The sequence below is a fragment of the Sphaerodactylus townsendi genome, linkage group LG03 (genome assembly GCF_021028975.2).
Source record: "Sphaerodactylus townsendi isolate TG3544 linkage group LG03, MPM_Stown_v2.3, whole genome shotgun sequence".
Lineage (NCBI taxonomy): Eukaryota > Metazoa > Chordata > Lepidosauria > Squamata > Sphaerodactylidae > Sphaerodactylus > Sphaerodactylus townsendi.
The window spans coordinates 46,708,105-46,733,315 of record NC_059427.1 but is presented as its reverse complement, the minus strand read 5'-3'; the positions used below and the strand labels follow the sequence as shown (position 1 = coordinate 46,733,315).

The following is a 25,211-nucleotide window of genomic DNA, read 5'->3' as shown; positions in this document are numbered from 1 at the left end:
CAGTTATTGTAGTAAGTGCTGGTTTTGCCACACGAGTTTCCCCAAGATGGCGGATTAAAATAAGCTGCTTTTGAGGATGCAGTGAGTTAGTTGAACCAGTTTTCCCGTTTTTCTTTTAGAAACAGCCTAAAGCCCTACGTATAATTGCCCTTAATTCTGCAGCATATTACCTGCCCCACTAGTAACACAACTTATCTAGAAACATTTTCCTTGTAGCCCAACAGTTTCGATCACCCAGTTTACAATTAACTTACCGAACATTAGTGTCCTGCTGCTCTTGGGTGAGGCCCGTCGTTCTCTAGCATTTAGACCAACATATTCCAGATGAGAACGAAAAGTTCTAAATTTGTGCAGCAAAAGTGGTAGTGTTCTTGGGGCCCTCCCCCCCCCCCCCCAGCAGAAGCCTATCTTCCTCTTCAAATGGTGCCATTTAAAAGACCAAATTCATACAGTACAAGTGGAAGCTGACAAAATGGTACATTAGTCCCTCCACTGCAATTATTTTGATTTCCCCCCCAAATACTCCAGTTTCTGTTTGGAGGACCAAAAGAATCCAGAAGACAGGCATTCACAGCTTTGCAAACGGGGATATGAGCAGCATAATTTCTGCCACTATTGTTTCACAGCCTCCATTCGTTAAAGCAAGGCTTGCACAGGCCCATCACAGAAAATGAATGGAAGCTGCAGCGCCAGTTGCACATGGCGGACTACATGCCCAAGCTTCCTCCCCTGAAGGACATTAGGATTGCACTTTCACTCTAGATTTACAAAGGAACAAAGAAGCTGAAAATATTCCTTGCTTTTCCTTATATTTTACTGTTAAGAGGAGTTAAGCTTTGCCTTAGCTAACTAAAGGTCTATTACAGGGGTAGGGAACCTGCGGTTCTCCAGATGTTCAGGAACTACCATTCCCAATTGGCCAATTGGCCATGCTGACAGAGGCTGATGGGAATTGTAGTTCCTGAACATCTGGAGAGCCGCAGGTTCCCTACCCCTGGTCTATTACAACTTTTTACGCTATCATTCATGACTAGATCAACTATAGTCCGCACTTGGTCCCCATTCAGATTGGCTGTTAGTAGAGGACCTCTACAGCTTCCCCTACAGTGACCGCCACAGACCACCAAATTCAAGGCCCTGAGGCAAGCAAAAATCAGTCCGACTGTCGTGGCACTTCTACCATTTTCCCCTCCAGAAATCCTCTGTAGTTCCAGGAGGTGACAATTAAAAAAAACAAAACTTAGCATCCACATGATATATTCCCGGAAAAAGCCGTTATAATAAAACCAGTTTTTGCTTGTAATGTTGAAGAGAGCTGAAACAGTCAGATAGTGGAGGAAGAAATAGTTCGTCATTCCAAGACAAGGTTCAAGGATAAATTCCTAAAACAAAGGTACTACATCTATTACATCACAAATACCCATATCTAGTTTAAAATCCCCTTATATTATTTTTGTATTGCACAGTCAGATCATTGGCCTTTTAATTCAACAGGTCGCTGGATCTCAGGAACCTGCTTTGTAACACTGGTGTTTTGCACATCCGGCAGTTGAACACATCTGCTAAAAAGATACCTTCTAGATCTGTCAGACGTGCTTGACAGAATTTACAAGATAATCTGGTCCCTTGGCTAATAACAAAACTGGCTCAGAAGGCCAGCCTGTAAAACTGCCACAGCAGCCACACTCCAAGGGAAAAATGGCAGGCTGCTTCCTTCTCACTTAAAGTGTTCGAAAGTATCCATTTCCCTCCTAGCCCTCTTCCATTCACCATCACAAATAAAAGAGACGCTAAGGAGCATATAACCATGCTCTTACAAAGTCTGCTTGTGATACAAACTGGTTGTGAGAAATTTAAAATAGATTTTAAAATGTAAAACAGGTCTTAGGTTGCCGCAGCGCTATAAGTAGTGTGGACAATGTTTGCAAAGTCTGGATGATATAGTGAAAATGCCCAACACCAAAGTGCAGAAGATTAGATGCCACCCCCCAAAATTCCCTCTTGCACCTGCTACTCACTTGCCTGGCCCCTGGGATAAATCAGGGACAGTCCAGGTGTGTGATTAGATGCAGCCACTGATTCAGCAGCTGAATTTCTCCTTCTGTTTTGCTAATGTGCGCTTCAGTTCTTTCAAATTCTCAGTCAGCACTTCTACCTCATCCATCCGCCCACTGTGCTTGGCATCAAAAATATAAGCTTTGATGTTATCTATCTGTTGGAGAAGTAATTCCTCTTCTATGACGTCCTCACTCAACACTTGGTTGTCATCATCCTCAACGTCGAAAGGATTTGTGGAGGGAGATGATGACTGAAAAGGATTCCCAGAGTCCTGACCTACAGCCACGTGGAGTGAATTTCCGACATCCTCTTCGAAGGGGTTCAGAACACTGACAGCCACTCCATTTGCTTGCTGACAGTCGTCGTCCTCGTCAAATGGATTATACTCTTTCAAACCACTGTGCAAGGCTTTGGTGGGCAAGGAAGCCACTGGGGAGGAATCTTCAGCAAACGGGTTATTGGGTTTCTCCCTTAAAGTGCCATTATCTATCTCCTCTCCGAAGGGGTTTGGTACAATCGTCTTATTTTGTTCCGTTGCTCTGTTATGTCCTTGGGCTTCTGAAGGTTGGCCAGAGAAGAATGGGCTCTCAACAGATGGCAGCTGGTAACTTCCACTCGGAGAGGGCGCTTTACAGCCTGGGTTACTTTGGCTCACGGTAGTATCCAGATCCAAAGCATGTGCTATGTGGTTCAGGCTACCTGGTGCAACCTCTAACTTCCTGTGCTTCATTTCTCTGAAGTCCAGGGAGCGGGTCCTTGAGTGCTGAGTCATTTTCTTTCTGTGCTCCCTCTCCCATTCCTTTTCGCAAAGGATTTGCAATTGTTCTCTCTGCATCTCCTCCACCTCGGCTTGCCTTTTAGAGAGTTCAATGGCCTTTTCCGTCTGCTGTTGATCGTACTCATCCTGCAGCTGCCGCAGGTTCTCCTGCAACATCCGGACTTCATCCAGACGGTTCGCTTCTTTTGCTTGCTCAATGAAGGACGTGATGTTGTCAATCTGCTGAAGGAGCGGGTCGACACCTTCCTTCTGACGGGACACGCTGGCAGTCGGTAGCCAGCCTTCCGCTTTCTTCACTGCAACTCTTTTCGGCCGGGAAATCTCCCCATTGGACGCTGCCAAAGATCTGGAAATAAAATCCACGTGCCTCTCTTCCGATTTTCTGTAGGAGTCAAGCGTCACCTATCAAAAACAAGCAAAAATATTCAAGGAACAGTTCTGGAAGTTCTGGTTTTATGCAAAAATTAACGATACCAAAGAACAGGGATTTCCCCCCCCCCTTGAGCCACCTTGGTTGATGATATGACAAGTATCTGAAAACCCCATCACAGTATTTATGTAATACCCAAACACTAGGTTTTTGTATTTAAAGGATATTCTAACAAATGTTGATGGTATGAAAATTAATGAGAGCAGTCAGAAGCAGTGAAGCAGTTTGGACTCCCTAGGCCAGTGGTGGCGAACCTTTGGCACTCCAGATGTTATGGACTACAATTCCCATCAGCCCCTGCCAGTATGGCCAATTGGCCATGCTGGCAGGGGCTGATGGTAATTGTAGTTCATAACATCTGGAGTGCCAAAGGTTCGCCACCACGGCCCTAGGCCTAAGGTGTGCCACTACCATGAGGGTCAGTGCCTGCCCTCCTTGCCTGCCACCAGTGAGGCGGCAGAAAGATTACTCCTATCCCTCACTGTCCTCCAAGGAGGAGAGAAACTGCCACTTGTCCCGTTGGCCACAAGGAGGCAAAAAGCTGCCATCATCCCTTGACAGGTGGGCAAGGTGTGGGGCTGTGGCACCCACCTTGCTCACCTCTTCCCTGCCAGGCTGCCCCTCCACACCACCTTGTCCTGGCTATGGGCACCCTATTACATAGGGCAGCTTAGGGCCCCTAATAGCATCATCTGGGGACCACCTTTTCATAATAGCTTTGTAGTGTGTGGGAGCTACCACAGAACCTTGGTCAAGGTGTCAAGTGCCAGGTTGTGAGGGAGGAATTTGTGGGAGGCAGCTTCTGCCCACAACAGTGTGGCCTCGGTGTTCAGGAGGGTGATATGGAATCGGGAGCAGCTGTAATATAAACAATATAGGCTCTTCCCATATGACCTGTTTTACCAGAGGAACACCAGAAGGAGCTGTTCTGCAGATGCTCCCAAGCCACATGAGGAAAAGGCCTGAAGTGTATAGTAATTTTCAATGCCCTTGTGGAATAGTATATCACACTGGCTTGATCCTAAGTGCCCTTTCCCCACTGTGACTCCTGTGAGGTTTGCAGGGATCTCCTGACCATCGACTGTAGGGGGTCAGGGAGCTGGGAAAGTCACTGTCTACACCTCTCTGTTTGCACTGCATAAGTTCCCAGACCATGAGTCTACTTGACTTCACAGAAACATCAGTCATTTAAAAAAGCATTATTGATTCTTTAACCTTAAACCAAAATGCAAATGTAATGACTATTAGAAGTATATCACAACTGGAGTATTCACCTGTCTTTCCATTTGTAGTTTTCTATCTGCCTCTTGTTTTTTTTTCTCTTTTAATTCTTCATATTGCTCTTTGGTTGGTAAGGACATCAGACCAAGTAATTTTTCCTGAGGTGAAAAAAAAAATCAAATTATTACCTACCAGATCTAAAGTTCACCCAAATCTAGAAGCTGCACTAAAGAGAACTATGCATAAAGAATGTAGGCTAGGCTCGAAGTATACGTATTATGCAGATGATGTGTACGTTGGGTCAGATGTCATCAACATGTGGATGATACCTTGTTCTGAATGTTCTAATCCAAATCCCCTGGTGATATGGTAGAGGTTCTGAATAACTGCTTGGCCACATACCATATTAAACAGTTGGCAAAACTAACTTTTGGAAAATTAAACTTCAGTGTCTTTTACCCACAACTTTTAATACTAAGACTGATGAACGTTCTTGCATTATAACTAATCTCAATAGTTACCTGTGATGACATACTGTGCAATCCAAACCTAAGGGGGGGGGAGTGGGGGGGAAGGACTTTGGAAGCAGTGTGACCCTTGCACTGGAGTCAATGCCACCTAACACTAGCATGACACCTATGCCACCATGGGGCCACTTATGCTGGAGGCCACGAGGAAGCAATGCCCAGGCACTGTCCAAGCCTCTGTGCTGGCACTGCTCCAGCACAGGAGCCCACACTGGCGTCAATAGGGGCATTCCAGGGTCATTCCCAGGGGTGGAGCTGACAGTCGGCTTCCAGTGGGCTTTCAGTCTGGAACACCCCCTTTTGATGGTGTAGATTTACGCCATCCAAAATGCAGGTGCAGCCCATTGAGCTACGTAGGGGGTTCGGAGGGCAGCCAGGGATTTTGGGCAGTTTTTGTGCTTGCCATGTTGCCTGAAATCTCTTTAGGGGTGGTGCTGCTGCATCACAGCAGTGCCATCCCTGGCCACCACACAACTGCACCCCTCCTTTGGACTGGGCAGTAAGAATCATTCACAAGCAAAGTTGGGAGATCAATATTACAAATATTTCTGGTTTTCCATAAAAAAATCTTAGACCAGGATACCAGGCATGAAAATATCCTGCAAAATGTTTCTCACCATAGGGTAGTTAGTATGTCACCTTCTAATTAGGTTTCTAAACACAGTGTAGCATATGCCAGGAGCAGTTCATATCTCAAAAATCCACCTACCTGCACAAAAAGTGTCGCTGAATATCTGATCATTCTTTGAAGTTGCAAAGTTCTGGGGTGAGGCTGTGATTCTTCATTCAAGCCCAGAGTTAGAATTTTCTTGCTAAACCAAACACATCAATGTGTTAGCAATGCCAGCCTCAACCAGCCATAACCAATACACAAAGTACAATACGCATTAAATTCAGACAGATGTCTCCCTAGTTACAGATAATGCTAGAGACAATACCACATATGTATTTGGCTTATGGCAGGCACATGACAATATTTTATTAGCATTTCTAAGCCTGTTGCTTCTCTTCAGTCATGAAACTGTACTACCATATGCAAAATCAACAAGAACACTTATATTGGATTTTGTTTTCAACATTAGAATCATCAACCTAATTTAGCTTCTTTGGGTGCAACCTTTGAATCAGATAGTTCCTAATTAAGGCTACAGAGTCCAATATAAGTGTGGCTGCACTAAGGCCATAATTACCATTATTGACAGAAATCAATGGGCTTCAACATGCTTAGACTGTGCCCTAAAAACACCAATAATTACAGAATCCCATTTCTCTTACCTTAAAGCATCGATTAATTCATACATTTTTTGCACCTCCAGCCTCAGATCACTGGCATGTTCAAGACTGTATGTTGTCTCCCCAGCACTGGAAGAAACAAGGATTGTTACATCATACAGAAGTTATTTTTGTATGAAGTGCTTCACAGTCTTTATCTAAATTATATATTACCAAATTGCAAACCCACAGAGGTTGCCCAACAGAAGAAATTTATGGAAGTAGCAAGTACATCCTTAAACTAAACTGCTAAATATGGGTTAATATAAATTCTTAAGTCTTTAGCCCTGAACATCACAGTAAGAGAACGTAGAGATTTATTTATTTACATTATCTGTAGTCCCATCTTTCTCATGGGGACTTGAGGTGGATTACAAAGAGGCCCCTTCCACACAGGCTAAGTGCCTGCTGGTTGCAGTTGGTGTAAAGAAACCCACCTTGCCATTGGTGCATTCACATACCTCCATACAAGCAGCAAACGGAGCCCACGGAGGCAATGCGGGTTGCCGTTGTGCCTTCACACGGAGGTGTGGAGTTTTTCCCCACTCACCTCCCTATGCTGCGTAGCTATGGGGCGAGGCAGGCATAGACCTCCACACCCATGCTGCTGCCCCTGTTCCCCTGTGTAACTTCGCAGAAAAGAGGCGGGGACTGGGGAAAAAAGGGAAGCATGGTCAAGCAATATGCTTCTCGGGGCAGCTGTTTGCTCACGAGTGGCTGCAACCCGCATTACAACCAAAGAATCGCGGATAGCGCAATTCTAGAATACCTCGTTGAGGGGGAATGCGGAGCGGACTCGCGTTAGGGGCAGCAACCATGTGAAGTTCCCCCCCATGGGTTTTATCCCATTGTTACCCTGGGTTTATTGGCCCATGCAGAAGGGGCCACAATGAGTCAGTGTAATCAACAAAAAGGGAAATTCAATAAACAATACGATAGGAATGCAGAAGCCTGGAACCAACCAGAAATCTAAAAGATAGAACTGAATCACAGTGTAAGTATTAATATTATGTATTGTTGTGCAAAAATTACATAATGGGATCCTACTAACAGTAAGCTATACACAGTAGTATAGACCAACACTCCTTAAGCAAGAGTTGTTTATGAAGCAACTGTATTTAATTTCCAGTCTAAACTAATTAGTTAATATTCAAATGGGATTGGAAGATGTCAACAATAATGAATATTGCAGATTTGCAGGTGCAGTCAGTACCTTGGTTATTTTAACAACATGCACAGTACAGCAGCAACCAACTACCCATTTTAGACTGGGACGTAGCACCATTCATGATTTACTCCCTCAAGTACAAAGAATACAGGCATCCCTGTACCTAGACTGACCCAGAAAGAACACTGGGGTGCATCCAGTGGAGCCAACAGCGACAAGAAGGTGGATGTGGATTTTTTCTGCATTCCCCTCCGAGCCCAAGAAAGTCGATTCCTGGGGTTACAGAACTACCAGCACATGGATTTAAGCATTGCAAGGAGAAAGGAAAAATAATCCCTCTTCGTTTCTCAGCAGATGATACTTTTCCCTATACGAATGCTCCCTGAAAAGCCCATGTTTCACGCTTTTTTCCATTTTGGAAACTAGCCTATCCACAGCAACATGGTGGGCCAGGCAACAAAAATACTGTGCATTTTAAAAGGCTTATGTTCTGAACTAATATCCCCTCATACCTGGGCTAGCCTTAAGGCCCCATCCAAAGGAAAGCAATGTGTAATCCCCCTGGCAAATTTACCCTCTCCCGGGCACTTGTCCGGGTAAAAAGGTAATTCTGCCGGGGTGCAGCCTCCGCAGTGCTCCGCAGTGGGGATGGGCTGGGAGTGTGTCTGGGGGAGGAACTGACAGTATTTGGCCTCCTCCTGGCCATTTGCCTCCTTACATAGACTTTAGACTTATGGCACTTAAAAAGATGCCGAAAGTCTATTAAGCCCAATGGGGGCTTCTTGGCAGTAAGAAGGCTCTTTTGCATTGCAAGCCTCCCCAAACCACCAGGAAGGCCCTATGGGAGCGGTGAGGCGGTGTGGTTGCAACTCCGTTGGCGGCTGCCTGCCCTCTTGGATGGGTTACCTCACTGCTCATGCAGGTAGCAGAGAAAGATGAAGAATAATAATTAGTACAGGGTACTAAATACTTGTGTAACTTCTCGAAGACTTGCATGCAAGAACCCAACCTAGAAATCCCAGTTCAGTTCCTGCTGAATTGTCCAAAATCCACTCCCCACAGTTGCTTCCCTAATCTTTCACTGGAGGAGCTAATTTTCTCTATCTCATGGTAGGATTACCCCAATCACAAAAACATTTAGCAGATCACAACACTGTCTCTCTCTCGCCCTACAGAAGATTTCTGCAGATAGAGGGGCAATTTTTACAAATTCCCCCCTGTGACTGCAGACGTCCCCAACATTTCAGGGGGCAGATGGGGCTGCAGCAGGAGGAAAGTCACACTCTACAAACAAAAATCCCTTCTGCCCATGGAAATCCTCCATGGAATCCAAGCCTTTCTATTCAGCCATTTATTCGGGTGGATGTTGGACAGTTTAGTAAAACATTAAAACCAAAAGCATTATATGCTATTAATGTATTTCTTCAATAATAGATATTTCTATCACTACCCTTACCAAAATGTCTCATAACATGGTAGAACATTTGAAAAGAGAAAAAAATAAAACAAAAATTATATTGAACTACAAAATATCTGACCTGAATATATTATAGGAGGACCTCTTTATTTTGCAGGACTCCAATTCTCAAGCACATTTTTAAACATTTATTACTTTAGAAACTCTGGGTTTTGATCAAGAGAAGCATTAGGAAAAATCCAGTACACCTTCACGCTATTCCAGGGAGGAGGGAGAATTCCTTTTAAGCAGCACATCAGAGAGCATTTTGGGCTGCTACAGGAGATGTCTCCACAGACAGAACTCCTTCCATTGACTGAAGTGTTCTACTGGATCCAGGCCCATGTATTACTTTTGCAAGTAATCAAGACTGAAGAAAGCTATCTTATGTTATTGTTTGGTGTAGTTGTGTAAAGAAGCCATTATATGGCAAAGTCTCTTGTCTAGCCGTAGCAGAGCAAATTGCTGAACGCTTGAATTTTCTCTACCATTATAACAGTCCTCACATGCGAAGGGCACGTTCACGTATGCATCACACAGAACCGACACAGAAACCTCTCAGACTCCAAAAACAGTGTGTGAAGAGGATTGTGTCAAAATTATTAATATGCAATTATTTGAATTCAACAAAAAAAATCTGTAGATAACATCTTTTTCCTTTTTCCGCTTCTTATATTTTTGTATAATACTCATTTAAAATAGCTGAAGGAGCTTACTTCAGTGATTCTGCCATCTTGATATATTCCGGGGCCTTCTGATCAACTTTTTCCATGTACAACCGGAGTTTCTTGTTTAATAAATAAAATCAATTGATTAGATAAACTTCTTAAACAGCATCCAAAGGACATGTACAGGATTATTTAGTGAGGTTTCTACTTTTCCCACTGTGTCTATTAAGATTTTGTAATAGCTGCTGGACTGACTAACCAGAAGATCTGTTTAACCCAAGTGATCAGGACTTACTGGATGCAGCAAGGCCTAAGATAATAAATTACAGATTTTAAAAGCATTTTCACATTCAAGCACATCTATCAAAGCAGTCCTTCCAACAATGGGCTTTACTTATGAGAGTTGCAAAGCCAGTAAGCAACTTGAAGGCTTTCTTCCAGTTTTCTGAACATACTAGGATCACTATTAGATTATGAGTGTCATCCTTTGATAGCCTGGAACATATGTGAATCCAGGACCAAGCAAAATGAAGAGTTTCATTTCTTTCTTAATACTCAGTGTTTTGTTTTCAACCAACCAACTCAACTTCAAATTCCATCAAAAAAAACCTGGCTTAAAAGAACATCAACTTCAAAATTAAATTTCCTTTCCCTTTTCACTGATTTCTCATCAGTGTCTTGTTTGTAGACTATAAGGCCCAGGAAAAGTTTGTTTTATGTTTATCTTAAACCTGAAACACAGCACTTGGCCCTGTTGAAATAATGGTTAAAAAAAAATACTCGGCAACTTATCCCAAATTCCATTCCACTTCCACACCCTTCCCCCACCTCTCTCCTCCAGTCTAACAAATGCCATTTTACCTCATAGAGTTTCACAATGTCTGGGGTGTACTCCCTCTCATCGATCTGCTGCTCCCTTTTGAGCAGAGTATCTTTGCAATGCCCACAGCACCGGATTCGATCATCATCCTTCTCATCCATAACCGAGCTCACACTGCTCACGCTACTAATGCTGCCCCGGCGAGAGCCGTGAACACTGTTGGGTGAGCAGTTTGGGCTTGTATGAGAGGCTAAGGCCTCCTTGCTGGCAGTGGTGAGCTTACCTGGAACAACACACCGGTATTTCATAAGGAACAGAAGGCAACACCCAGTTAACAAAACATTGGCCTAGAACCTAAGTCCAAAGACTCGGGTCCATTCTAGTTACACATCCTAAAAACGGGAAAAATAAAGTCTAATTTACAAGGTTGTCAGGAAGAATTAAATAAGGACTTGTTTTGCTGGCAAGTAAAAAATAATTGTTAAAAGAAGCGTTATTGTGCAGTATCACTGGGCTAGTTTAGTACTGAACAGACAGTGTGCGCCAATGATGTTGCACAGTGATGTAACTACAAGCCAGACATGATTAATCTCTAAATAGGGTATGTTCGAAGGACAGCCATGTAATATTTCCAGAACTTCTACCATGAGGCATGATTTTCCCACTTCCCCTCTCCTGTGGCAACCCCAAATGGCCACCCAAACTTGTTCTTGGGGTCCCCTCTCCTACAAGAACAGGATTTGGTAGGGCATTTCAGGCTGCTGTGGAAGGGGAGAAGTATGAAAACCATGTTCTGTGAACAGAAATCCTGGGCCCACAGCAATGTCTAGTCTGGACCCAAGCCTTCAGCTCCATTATACTGAGCAATGTCTCTAAAGCTACCAGCCCGATTCTTAAAGGCAACTGATTAATTAATTCTCAACATGAGTTTTCATTAGATGATTACCCTAGCTCAGTGATGGTGAACCTATGGCACGAGTGCCAGAGGTGGCACTTGAAGCCCTTTCTGTGGGCATGCACACACAGAGTTCGTCATGTGGGGGGTGAAAAATCACCCCCCCCCCACGCACACACACACAGAGACACATCTAGGTTGGCCTGGGCCACTGAGCACGACGTGCGTGCATCGCGGTGAGCAGGGAGGACTCAGCTGGCAGGTCTGATGCCTGTGCTCCGGGTGGCTGTTGCCCGAGGGGGGGGGGGGGCATAGAGGAGGCAGAGATGCTAGAGAGGCACAGAGCAGTGCATGCGGGACTTGCTGGAGGCTAGAGCAGGTTGGCCCCTGCTCGAGTGGGTGGGGGGAGGAAGAGGGAGCCAACTGGTTTTTTCTAAACTAAAACCTCAGCATTCAAGTTAAATTGCCGAGTTGGCACTTTGCGATAAATAAGTGGGGTTTGGGTTGCAATTTGGGCACTCGGTCTCAAAAAGGTTCACCATCACTGCCCTAGCTATAGAACCTCATAATTATTCCTTAGAATGAAGCCGTCTGGGTTATATTCCTTGTGTAGCTCTTGGGCGGCCTCTCAAGGGATCCCCTTCTCCAGCTAACAGAGCTCGGTTGTGCATCAGGAAGACAACTTCATGTCTGGCTAAGCAACCAGCCATCGTTTTTCTTCTACAGAGAAACCCCGCACCCTGACTGTGCAAGCACTCATAACTTGCCCTTGTATGAACTAATTGTTTGTACAAGAACTTGGAAACCAATTAGCTTTAAGAAGGCATATGATATTTTTACCAAACCAATGATAGCATTTTTGACTAAATGTAAAGTGGCAACGAAAGAAGAAGCCGGAGCTCTGATTTGGTCACACAAAAATCAGCTGCACGCTTTTCATATCTTTGAAAGCAAAACAATTAAAAAAATTTTTTTCTATTACAGTCATTTTATAAATTGGATTTTTATGGTCTGGACAGATCATATCTCCCGCCAGGTAGACTCTCTGTGTCTATCTGCAAACTGACAGGACAAATCATCTTGATTTTATAATACACAGAATTATTAGGAATTATACCAGTTGGACTTGATGGCCCTTGTGGTCTCTTCCAACTCTTATGTTTCTACGATTCTATAATTGTAAATGTTGTAAGAACAATGTATATAAATGACCGTAGGGATTTAGGGAGTAAGGGAAAGAAAAAATTTACAATGAAGTAATACCCTTAATTGGTTAAATTTCTTGAATATTGGGAGGCAGGAGTTAGGTTTTTTGCTGTCAAATCCCAGTTGACAAATGGTGGCCCCATAGGTTTTTTTTCAAGGCAAGAGCCATTCAGAGGTGGTTTGCCATTGCCTGCCTCTGCATCAAGCCCCTGGTATTCCTTGGAGGTCTCCCAACCAAATACTGCCAAGGTTGAGGCTAGGCGTGTGTGACTGGCCCAAGGTCACCCAGTGGGGATTCCAACCTAGATTTCCCAGATCCTAGCCTGACACTTTAACCACCACATCACAGTGGCTCCCAGGAGTTAGTATGTGGGACTACTAACCACAGGATTACAAATATATTTGAGGGGATCAAATCAAAATTGGGACATCTGAAAATGAACCCAAATTACTTATCCAAGACCACTGTACTCACTTGCAAAGGGAAGACTGACAAGTTCCATGCACTTCTTGCACATGATAGACCCACAAAGGCGGCAGTGGTGACGTCGGTTCCTAATGGAGAACTTGGTACCACAGTCTGGACAAAATGGCACATCTTGATCATTAACCCAAGGCACAACAGACTTCTCTATTGCTGCAATAGGATGACAAAGCCCATTGACTATAACCACTGAAGTCCAAGCTGGAAGCAATTAGCAAATGTCAAGAATGCCAGCACCTACCTCTTATCTTTGCTGAATCAGTACTGGTTCTGTCAAAGGAAGTAAGCTGACAAAGGAGAAGGACAACAGAAAAATTCAGCCAAGTGCACTTTTCTATTGAGGCAAACTTGCAATTGCATAGCACTTAAAAATAACAGCTAACCGGTTCATTAAAGAAAAAAAAAACCTTAGCCTTCCTATTATTCCTTTTAAAACATCTTGGACTTTATAAAATCATCCTTGAATGTAATTGAAATTGGAGATCTTACAGTCCAAATTTTTCAGGGCACTTCTCCAGTTCCCTAAATGTGTCCCAAATGCAGTGTTATTCTTAGAAACAGGGGTACTTCCCATACTGACATGCTTCTGGTTAATGGCTCTGAAATACGGGCTTAAATTCATGCTTAACCTGGACACAGGGCTTATTATGACACTAAGACAGGACAGCTTCATCAGCCATTGGTCCAAAGCAATGGAATGCAAAGCTGCCGCAACTGGACTATCCACTTCATTTCTTTTACATCTGGGATATGACACTGCCCTAAGATCAATCAATCAAAGGCGGAGGGATATTGCCTATTCAGCACAGTCTTTTTGTTCCTCTCCTTTTCGATTGGAATTGAATTTACAGGCTCCTTCCAGATTGCCAAGTATTTAAAGAATCTACGGTCCCTAAGTATCGCATCCTCTTTGCTAAGGCCAGATCAAATGTATTGCCCTCTGAAATGCTCCGTGGCAGATTTGCAAGCATCCCATAAATCTCTGGACTAGGCCCCTACTGCAAAAAGGATGTTGATACCATAAAGCATATTCTTTCTTTTTTTGCAATTCCTTCACATTGTTACAACAACAGTTTATTTATCCCTTGCTGAAGCATGTTCCCAGTCAGTCATCTTGATTCTATGTGAAGTTTTTATTAGAAGGTAAGAATCTAAGGACATCACTAACAGTTGCTAAGTTCTTATCTGTGATCCTGAGAACCTGTGAACAAATTAACAGACATTTGAGAGTACAAGCCGGTCTACTTCTGCATTTTGTATACTGTATGTTCTTTTCTGTTTGGGTCTGTATTGAACAAACTTATTTACTGTTACTTCAGGACTGGCCACATATATTAAGAGCTACGACAGTAAGGTCCATAACAGAATATAGAAAGTGAAAAAAGGAAAGAAAAATTGTGTAGATAGAAATCTCTGAGACAACTGTATCTTTAAGTAGGGAAAACCTGTTCATTGCAAATGGAGCAAAGGAAAGATAAAAGGAAGCTCAGGCAATTCTAAAATTTCGAACCTCAGAATTAAAATGTGTGCAAAACTTGTAAGGGAAAGCATAGAGTCCACTGTGATGCACTAAACTCAATTCTAAACATGCAGTCTTTGGAGCAACAATTGGCGGTTGTTTCATGTTAACTGATGATGCTGCCAACAAGAAATACTGCTAAGTTTTCGTCAGATATTCGTTGCAGATCTTGGTCCGACAAAATGCTTTTCTTCCTTCTCATCTCCAGATTCCATATAGAAGGGATATCTCAGCTCACCAAAGTTTAGGAGTCATCGTCCAACCCCCAAATCCCACCTCACTCCCCCCTCCACCACACATATACTTTTTCCTTGGCAGGAAGGTTTAAGGAAAAAATAACACGGACTACTCTGATCCACCCACTCAGATGACAATCTACTGTTAAATTATGATCTGATTTACAGCATAGCAGTACAAATCAAAAGCAACAATTGCCATACATATGAACTGTTCAAAGATGATTTCTCAGCATTTTTACAGGAAAAAAAACAAGCCCATTTACCTTCTCTAACCTGATTATTAATTTATTGACTTCCACAACATAGTGATCAATTCTGGCTGCTCTGTGCTTCTTGAAGTCAGAGAGATGGCTCCTCACAGCACCTGATTAAAAAAAACCAATCAAGAAGTTCTTTAAAAAGAATGAATACGTGAAGCTGTTTTATACTGAATCAGACCAGTATTGTCTACAAAGCCTGGAAGTGACTCTCCCGGGTCTAAGACAGAGATCTTTTACATCATCCACAACCTAGTTCCTTCAATTGGAGATGCTCGGGATTGAACCGGGGACCATCTGCACACTAAGCTGATGCTCTACCACTGAGCCATGGTCTTCCTCAATGATACAATACTAGGGCATCATAAACTGAGGCCACAATACACTACAAAGCTAAGCAACCAAGCTTAAAAACAGAGTTAAGATAGCAAACATCTAATGGAATTTAACTAGCTATACATCTGTATTGGATTGTTGCCTTAGAATTTTAATAAATTTCATCCAGTTGAATTGCCACTTGATCCTTGATAATTTGACATTATTGTGGATAGATCCTACTGGAGCTCAGAATACTTTCCTGAGGAAGTTTTCTATTATCTTTACCATTCTTGATTATTTACCTAACTCCTGGGGTTCCCACATGTATGGATCCACTCCACCATAGCTGTAAGATTCATATCGCTCCTGAGGACCCCCGTCGCTTCGGTCATCTTCTCGTTTCAAAAGTTTATTCTTTGCTTTTTTAGCTTTTTGGACCAGATCTGAAAGACGGTCAAATGGTAGACAGGCAATGGGCTTAGAAGAGTATAAATATGTTTTGGATAATGCCATAAGAAGCTGAACCATAAGAGATCTTACCATTTCTCAAACCACCTTATGATATTTGTCTCTAAGACCCTGACCATTCTCCTTCTACACCTGCAGACTCCTGGGGCTGTTTTCCCACCTATTCTTGGGAATGTTGTGAGCATTAATCAGGTTTGCAAGAAGCCCTGGCGATGAACAGAGCTATGTAAATGTTTCACATAAGAACACAGTCCTGATGAAATACTCCTACTCGGCTCAACCAGGTGGGAATACAAATGTGACAGTTAGCCAATCAGCCCAATTATTAGCATCTCATAGGAATATTTTGTTCCCTTAGACAAAGGCTTAATTTGGAAAGCAATTTGTGAAACAGAACACTGGACAAAGCAGAAGACAAGCGCGCTTTAAAGGTAAAGCAATGACGCATTTAACAGCCTTCGGAGAGCTGAGAAACAAGTTATTAAGCGAAGGAAATTAACACCTTGACATAACTACTTGCTTTTTGCAATTCACTGTGGCTGCTAGGCTATTCAGAACAGAAAGAAGTAGCCAGTGAACATTGATTTTTGTACTTCCACAGCCTAAACTTTTCTTGAGGTCTTCCTACTAATTTGTACATATGCAAATTGGATGGTGACAGAGTTATTTCCATGCCATACTTTATTTCTTGAGAGTACTCCCAAGAATCACTGCCTGAAAGCAAACAATCCAACTTTAAGGGGGGAGGGGGGAAGTGGGGGTGTTAAAATTGCCAAGAGAGACAGCAGGATTCCTAAGCTTTATTGCATATGGGTCCAATAAGAAAGAACAGCCAGTGTGGCATAATGGTTTAGAGTGCCAGACTAGTCTCTGGAAGACTCAGGTTCAAATCACCACTTGTGCCATCAAGCTCACTGAGTGACCTTTGCTAAGTCACATTCTCTCAGTCTCCTGCCTTGCAGAGTTGTTGTGAGGATAAAAATGGGAAAAAGGAGAATGATACAACCACTTTGGGTCCCCCTGGGGAGAAAAGTGGGGTATAAATAAATTAAATGAGCACGTATTAACATTTTCCTGCAGCAATTTAGATCCCACTTTGGAAAGCAGGTCAGTCTGATAAAACAGTCTCAAGTCGGTCTGATAAAACAGTTTCAACAGAAACTGAGACACATAATAGCCAGTGGTTTGGATCCAAGAGTTCTTTTACACGGGTAGCAAAGAAAGGCTCGACCAACAGTGCAACCCAAGCCTTCATAGGAAAAAACTACACCAGAGCACTAGAAAAATAAATGCAATGGCTTTCAAAAATTATACATAAAAGTAAAATTATGGAAGTATAGTACAGATTGAAAATGTAACTTGTATTAAAAGTTGTGGGGGGAAGAGGGAGAATGAAAGAAATTACAAGAAAGAAATTTCTATAGTATTTTAAGCAAGATACTGATGTTCTATCTTGTATTATATGAACTTCAGAGAAACTTTTCCCAGAAGTTACCAAAACTGTCACTCCAACAGAGCAAATTTAGGACATTTCTCATTGCTAACTATTTCAAGCCAGTTTTTGGCTCAGACTGAGCCCCCCACACTTTCTCTCCAAAGCCAGGGTCAAATTTGGAGGCGCGTACAGGCGTATCAAAATCTGTCTTTAGATAGTTTTCTGAAGACAAGAATACAGGGAAAGTGGCAAGGGAAGGACTGTGAGACAGAATAAACATTTCTTTGTGTGTGTGACCCACTGCTAAATTTTAAATAGCACGGACCTCTAATCCTGGTAGGAGAATTCAAGCTTCCAAGATCAAAATACTTTATGTAAAAGACACACTTTATGCATAAGTAAAATGTATCAGTTATTGCACCTGTAGCAAAATTGTTCCTTTTTAACCATTGTAGGAAATGCTCATATAAAATCCAGTTTGCATACTCTTTTATCAACATAAGCCCAATAAAAGGAATCATCTTATCCATTCCATTTTCAGAATCAGTAGCACTGCCAGCACTGTAAAATACTCTATATCAATCAGTACTGCCGGTACGGTCCTTAATCAGAAAACACATAAATCAAAAAAGGTAATCTACACTAGGGATTCCCCTGAAGGGGGGGGGGGGGGGGCATGAAGGGGGATGGCAAGGAATGTTGGGGCAGTAGGGGGGGCAGGGATTCCTGGTCCAGCTGGCAGGGGAAAGCTTTTATCCTTCCATCCTTGCCATCCTTATCCTTTTATCCTTCCATCCACATGGTAATTGTTAAGTTTTATAGGAAAAGCAACAGCACTGTTCTTGCTGTGTAGCCAGAGGTGGAGGGAGCCAAGGCAAAGAGTCGTGTCACTGTTTTTTTTTTGCACCAGCACTCTCCTTGCAAGGTAGCCCTGGGGGAGGGGGAGGCAAGGAAAAGAGTCACACCATCACTGCTTTGCAAGGTAAGATTTTTTTAAAGGAAAAGCAGCACTCTCCTCACTGTTGTTTTGAATTTGCAGCAGATCTAATACCCAGAAAGAGGTATGTGTTCATAAGTGTGTGGGGGGGGGGGGGGGGTCGCTACGGATGTGGCTTGAGAGCCAAAGGGGCAATTCCCTGAAAAAGTCTGGGAACTCTTGGTTTCGTATTGCATATTTAATTTTGTTGGTATAAATCAGTTTATAAAAGCTATACCTCATAAATGTCGCAATCCAATTTCATCCAATTATTTCAATAGAGGAAAAATTTACGTGAAGTTCCAAAGCTGGAGGCAGTGGGACATGGCACCACAGTCGTTCTGCCTTGCCCATCGCCTCAAAGAGGGGTTTTGGTGGCACAGGGAGGCAAAGAAAAAAAACCCCTCCCCACTACTGAAAAGCCCCCTTTGGGCTCAATGGACTGATGCCAGTCAAAAGGTGGCAGAAGTCCAACAGCCAGGGCCACGAAATGGCCACAAACATTGGTTCCACCCCTGAAAACATCCCCACCGTGCCTCCAATGTGCACACAGGGTTAGTGGCATTGTGAGAGTGCTGATATGGCACTGGAGGTTGCAGCGGTGGCCACCCTCAGGCTTTTCTGCCCCTTCACCAGGTAAATACCCTGGGAAAGGCAAATCCACTGGCACAGGCGTGCACCACTCCCACTATTTGCCTCCCCCTTTGGATGGGCCTGATAATATCAGTTACCCATGACTTAACACATCAAACATTTAGAGAAATACACTACAAAAGTCAGAGCAGTTGTGATGTTTCTTACTTCTGAGTTGCCCTTTGACATCTTTGTCTTCACTTGAATGTTCTTCTTCATAATGAGACTGAAGCTGATAAAATGACTGCAGATCCTTCAGACACAAGGGACATAGAAATCCCTCTCTCACCTCCCCAGGGTCATCAAAAGGAGGCGTGTAGCTTGCTGCCATAGTGGTCCAGGGAGTCAAAAGCTAGACAGACTTCAAGTCTCAGCAGTAGTGAAACATTGATGCACCATTCAATGACATGGCTAAAGGACTAACAGGGAAAATGTGTAAAACATTGCTCTGAAATAAATCCAGAAAAGGTTTTTAAACAGAATGAAATCACAAACTTTTTCTGATCTTTTTCTAATTCTTTCACCTTTTCCCCCATGGGCCAAAGCAAGCCACTGCTATGAAATTAACTAGGGAGAGAAAAGCTGTACATAGAGGATCTTCTGTGATACCACTTAGTATACAGTCCATTATGAACCAGGTGTTTGCTGAACTGCACGGGTAAATATATGTTGCAGCAAGGTTTTTTGTGTGGATGTATTTCCCTGAGCCCCACTTTTGATTTCCATTCTCTCCATGCCAAGCAACACCACTTTAAGTGCAACCTTAATTTTCTTTTTTGTCAGAGCAGGGGAGATTTGCCCTGGACATCTTCCCTCCAGCCACAACCAGCCCCTCCCACCCCCTTGCACACCTTTTCCCTTCCCCCTTTGCAGATTTGTTATCAATTCCATTTTTGTTATTTATTGTACAGACAATGACCAAAGAATCACTCAAAATCGCTCTTTTATTGCATTTGAAAACCGTGTGTGTACGCGTGCGCACGCACACATACACAGGGAGAGACACCGCCCAGAGCCCCTAGAGGATGGGGCGGTATAAAAGTTTAAAAAATAAATAAATAAAATAAATAAATAAAAATATCAGTTCTAGGACCTGATCCCCTTTTTCAGCAGAGTCTGCTCCAGGGATTGTTTTGGCTCCTCCTTTTGGTCAGATTATTTTTGAAGAGGGGCTACAATACCTATATAACTGCAATCTGAGGCAGAAGCATACTGGAAGAAAATGGTGCCTGGGGCAACACCTGCCCAGGGTGCCCCCCATGCCCCACTTACTTCAGCCAGTGAAGGTGGGCGGCAGCAGTCCCAGGCAGCCTGGTGGGGCCGGGCTGAGGAGTGCCCAGTGGGCCTCCGGAGGGTTCCTGACCCCGCCAGGTGCCCGTGGCCCCTTGCATTGGCGCCCAGGGTCAATTGACCCCCACCCACATCTCTCTGGCAGATACGCCACTGATCACAGGTATATCGATATAACAAAGCCTTGCAACTACCCGGTGTGATGAGATCTGGGCCTTTAAAAAGGAGTTGATGGGTGGAGTTAAGAGAACCAGGAAAAGCTCAGGCTCGTTGAGACTTCAGCAAGCAGCTACAAGGCAAGTAGAGAATGGCTCCTCGCATGTAAACAGAGAAATGCAAGGAGACCACACAACAGCTCCACTGCGCAGCTAAGAACCCCAAGGTAAGTGTTCCATGCATAATTGACCTATTTCTTCTGCCTTGTCTGACCATTACATTTTGGTCCTTAACTACACTTCTGAATATATTATCAAATTTACAGAGCCAGTGTGAAGACATGGTTTAAGTGTTGGAGTAGGATAATTTACCGCAGAAGATAAAATGGAAGAGTGGAGAATGAGCTTGGATCCCATTATGGAGAAAGGAAAAGTACAAATTAATTAAATAAATACATTTTAAACACGTCTATCTTGCCATCTTCAAGATAGCATACTGCTATTAATAAACTTGCAAAAACTATCAAGAAATAAAAATCATTAAATGAATAATTAAACCATAAACAGTCAAACAGAAGTGGTAGCAATAAAAAAACCCCTGACAGTTCAGTTATCTACAAAAGATATGAGGCAATATAGGTCTAGCTTACAGCCAGAATAATATAGGCGTTAAGAACAATGGACTCTAATTGATTGTTACCCCACTCCTTCACATGAAGCCTGCTGAGTGCCATTAGACTAGTTCTCTCAGAATTCTCTCAGCCTCACCTACCTCACAAGGTATCTATTGTGGGAAGGGGAAGGAACAGTGATTATAGGCCACTTTGAGACTCCTTATGGGGTACAAATCCAAACTCTTCTTCTTTTAAAATCCAGTAAGAATGAGATCCCAGCTTAACACTTATCTAATTTAGAAGCCCCTTTACAATTCTCTAGAACAAGTTTAGACCATCCTTGAACTCTAAAGGGCAATCTTATACAGATGTAAGAGCACAACCCAGAACCCTGGACTGTGCTGCGACAAGCAGAAGCCAGCAAGGCGAAAGTGGCACTGGGCCACCTCCAACAAGCTTTCTGGAGGGGTGGGGGAGGAGGAAAAAACAAAAACCTCCCCGCCACTGGAAAGCACTCCATTCAGGCTAATGGACTTTCACCACCAAAAAGGGTGATGTAAGTCCAGAGCCAGGGCGATGGTGCAACTGGTCACATACCTGGGATGAAAGCATCCATTCCAAATGCCAGCACAGCTTTGCTGCGTCTGGAACCTCTGGCTTTTGCTGCGGCGGGGCTGCGGGGTGGTCAGGCAACAGCACCTCTGACCCCTCCATGGGCAGGAGTACCCCTTGCACTGGCAGAGGGAGCAAACATACCGATGCAGTCCTCCACTGGCTCCTATGACCGATTCTCCCCTATCTGGATTGGGCTATTAAGTCCCACTGCATTGAGTGGGCAAATTCCTATGAAACGATTTCTAGGAGTAAAAGTCTAATAGTGCAATGTTATTCCTGTCGAAATCTGTTAAAAATAATGGACTTAGATTGCAATGACCTTGCATAGGATTGAACTGTAAGTCACTCATTTTGAAACCAGAAGGTAAAAAATGGTTCAAGAAAGTTAACATCCTTAGATGAAAAGAAAAAGATAAGCATAATTAAGAATTCAATAAATAAAGAACATGTATAACTCAAAAAAGATGCTTGAGATGAGCATTCCACTTTGTCTAGTTAAACATCTAGCATTTTAAAACAACTCTAACTAGGCCACTGAAGGCTGCAGCTAAACAAATAAGGCAATTAGACTGGGGAAAAGGGGTAGGGAAACTTGAAAGGAGCAAGCAAATAAGTGATTTTTCGCCACAACAGGATCCCAGCACAAATATTCTCCATTGTTATCTATAAATGTATTCTTACTTAGCAAACCTAGGTTGTACTTGTGTTCTCCCCTCCCACCCTCATACACACACTTTTTTTAAGATTATCCAACTGATTTTATGAATATTCATACTCTTTTACAAACAAATTCACAAGGGAGTAAATCTGCTGATATTTGAATCCCTTATTTTCTCCAACTATTTTCTTTTTATGACACGCTACATACCCTTTTAGTAATACATTATGTAGCAAAAGTTTGCCAATCAGTAGCTGATTACAAAATTTTCAGAGTTAAAGAGTTACATTTGCCAAAGGCCCACAGCCAATGGCAGCAGGACCAGATTATGTCATGCTGAGGCCCTGAACTATGTCAAATCCAAAAAAGCCCCATAACATTACCACAAATAGTAAGAGAGAGTGTGTGTGTGTACTTAGAAGTCTCTCATAATCTGAGGCCCTAACTGTAGTTTAGTTTGTGAACAAAGATCTAACTGCCACGAATTTTGCCAATGATTTCGAAGAACAAATGGCACCCCATTTATGGAATGCTCTCCGCAGAATAATTCATGTGGCTTCCTCTTTACTGGCTTTTAGGCACAAACTAAAAACCATTTAGCCTTTTGATAAATGACTGCAAAGCCGGGGGGGGGGGGGGTATTGCTACTGCTTTCCTGTTTTTACTAATTTTAATATTATTTGAGATTTTTATTGTTCCTTATCAGTTCTTACAATTCTGGTAATAACTGTATGTAACCGTGAAGAAAGGAAAACACAAATATTCATATGAGACCCAGTTTGTGTAGTATAGAATCCCCACTCTGGGGGACCTTGGGCCAGTCGCACACTCTCAGCCTAACCTACCTCACAGGGTTGTTGTGATAATAAAATGGAGAAGAGAGAACAATGTAAGCTGATTAGGGTCCCCAGTAGAGAGAAAGGTGGGGTATAGGTGAAGTTAATAATATATATACATGCATAAGCAAAGAGTATGAAGGACCAAAAGGAAACACAGCACAGTCAGACAACAACAGAGAGATGCACTAAAGAGTATCATGGAAGGTGGCCACTGACATTTCTCAATGGCACAACTTTTCCCACCCTAGTTCATTTAGCATTCTGTAGAAACTGACTATCTTGCACAATTCATGAGCACTTCTTCAGTTTTGCTATTGTTTAAATTGGTCATAGTCCCCCCACCCCCACACCATGCAATGCTGCTTACAAACCAGGTAGCTTCTTTCCTTCCCGCACCCCTTTCTTCCCTGAAATTCAGAACTGCAGAAGAAAAGGACAGAATGGAGATGCAGGATAGGCCTCATGTCAGTGTGTGATGCCATTTGAAAATGTGGCTTAGACACCGGCAAAATAGTAAGCAGGTTGCTGCTTGTCACTTCAGGCAGGGCTCCGAGGCTGTCAACAGCTGGTAGACACCTGACTCATGCTATTTGAAGTGTGTCATGGACATAGAGTTGGAAGACTCTCGCAGTACAAACTTTTGCATCTCGGTGTGCCACGCAGCTGTCGAAAGCACTAAGCTTTAAAAATCAAAATCAACACAGGGGAGGCATGCTTGGGGTCAAACCTGCAGCATCCTAAGTGGAAGCCAGTTGTTCATCAGTATATTCTACTCTGATCCCAAGCATCTCTCCAGGGTTTTGGAAAAACATCCTTCCCATCACCCCAGTGCCGGATCTTCCTTTAAACTAGAAAAGCCAAGGATGGAACCCTCTACATGAACAGCAGATGCACTGAACCAAGGCCCACTCAAAACTCTTTCCAAAAGCAGATGTCAGAGTGGGAAAAGGCACCAGATGGGAGATGACTGCTCAGAGGGAGGCACCCACAATCCTTAGGGAACACCCGGATAAACAGACTTGTGAGATTGCAGCCGCGGTTACTCAGAATGGGGAAGGCACTGCACGCAGGGACCCCCTTCCCTTGACTGCACAAAATACCCCAACGCACAAAGGCTGTCTGCGGCACGCGCCCAGGGGGAGGGGCGCCCCCCTCCCCCAGCAGGCGAGGAGCACTGGAAGGAAGGGGGCCGGGCACCAGCCGCCGAGAGAAGTCGGGTCTCACCTCCACCTCTCGACGGCCATCCCGGCGAGCAGGTCTACAAGGCCGGACCCCGCCCCGACAGACCGCGTGGGAGGAGGGCAGCTCCCCAGGAGCAGCAGCCTCAGGCCGAGTGCTGAACCACCGATGGGAAGGAGGGCCTCTCATCCGGGGCCTTGAGCATGGGCGGGGCCCAAGCTGAATGGAACTGCTGCGGCGAGTGCCGAATAATCGATGGTCGGCGATGGGAAGGGGGAGGCAGGCGAGTTGTCATGCGCAGTAGCCTGCCGGTTCGCTTTGGGTTTATCCTGCGAGGCTGGTTGTGCGGAAGAAGCAGAAAACTATTAATTCACCTGCGTCTTTTATTGTTTAACGATAAGTTTGCAGAGCTGAAATGTCGTGGTTTTCCTTTGGCACACAAGTTTATAAACCCCATTTTAATCTATAGACTTAGATTTCCTGATATTTTAAAGATATTTTATTTATTACATACTTTTGAGCCGATTATATGTGAAGATGGAGCTAGTTTCTTGCAAGCAGAGTAGAGCTTCTTCATGGTGTTAATTAATTTGTAGGAGTCTTTACTACAGTTCCCATATTTTTAAGTGATCCCAGGACAGATTTGATGGGTATATTTCCTTTTTTCCTCTTTTAATATTATTGTATTTTTGGAGCTTTATAACTATGGAACCCTTTTTCCTGATCTGTGTGCTGGTCATATTTATGTGATGCCAAGAAAGGCAATGGAATGTTTAAGGAAAATACCTACGTGAGCTCTTGGGTGAGATGACATTTGAAGTAGAGTTACTATTGCCCATACATTTAACCAAACTAACCTTTAGGCAAAAAATTCTAATTGTTAATAGCTGTTAAAGAGGACAAGCTACCTGGGGCACTGGAAAACAATTTAACTTTGCAGGTTTTCAGGCAGACATTGTTGGAGATGCCTTAGGGTGAGCTCCCAAAGGCACCTGGTGGGCCACTGCGAGTAGCAGAGAGCTGGACTAGATGG

At 43.4% G+C, this 25,211-nt stretch overlaps 1 protein-coding gene across 2 annotated transcripts; it reads right to left on the bottom strand.

Annotated features, from left to right (window-relative positions):
- Nucleotides 1-1,007: 1,007 nt before the first annotated feature.
- RBSN (rabenosyn, RAB effector) lies at nucleotides 1,008-24,363 on the bottom strand. 2 transcript variants are annotated; one of them, XM_048488580.1, is made up of 12 exons: nucleotides 24,224-24,363; nucleotides 18,997-19,247; nucleotides 15,619-15,759; nucleotides 15,005-15,105; nucleotides 13,225-13,270; nucleotides 12,975-13,136; nucleotides 10,440-10,681; nucleotides 9,627-9,697; nucleotides 6,290-6,376; nucleotides 5,724-5,826; nucleotides 4,541-4,645; nucleotides 1,008-3,238 (listed from the first exon to the last, which is right to left on the bottom strand). In XM_048488580.1, exons 2-12 carry the CDS (start codon nucleotides 19,157-19,159, stop codon nucleotides 2,081-2,083), a joined length of 2,379 nt encoding a protein of 792 aa, XP_048344537.1. In that variant the 5' UTR covers nucleotides 19,160-19,247; nucleotides 24,224-24,363; the 3' UTR covers nucleotides 1,008-2,080. The 2 variants fall into 2 exon arrangements, with proteins under 2 accessions (XP_048344537.1, XP_048344536.1); XM_048488579.1 differs by having other exon boundaries at nucleotides 18,997-19,276; nucleotides 24,224-24,348.
- Between the last annotated feature and the right edge of the window lie 848 nt (nucleotides 24,364-25,211).

Coding starts and splice junctions, on each gene's coding strand:
- RBSN (XM_048488580.1), bottom strand. CDS start 19,159: ATGGCAGCAAGCTACACGCCTCCTTTTGATGACCCTGGGGAGGTGAGA. Junction 13,271..15,004: donor TAATAATCAGGTTAGAGAAG/GTAAATGGGCTT, acceptor CTCCTTTGTCAG/CTTACTTCCTTTGACAGAAC. Junction 6,377..9,626: donor AAGATGGCAGAATCACTGAA/GTAAGCTCCTTC, acceptor TGTTTCTTCCAG/TGCTGGGGAGACAACATACA.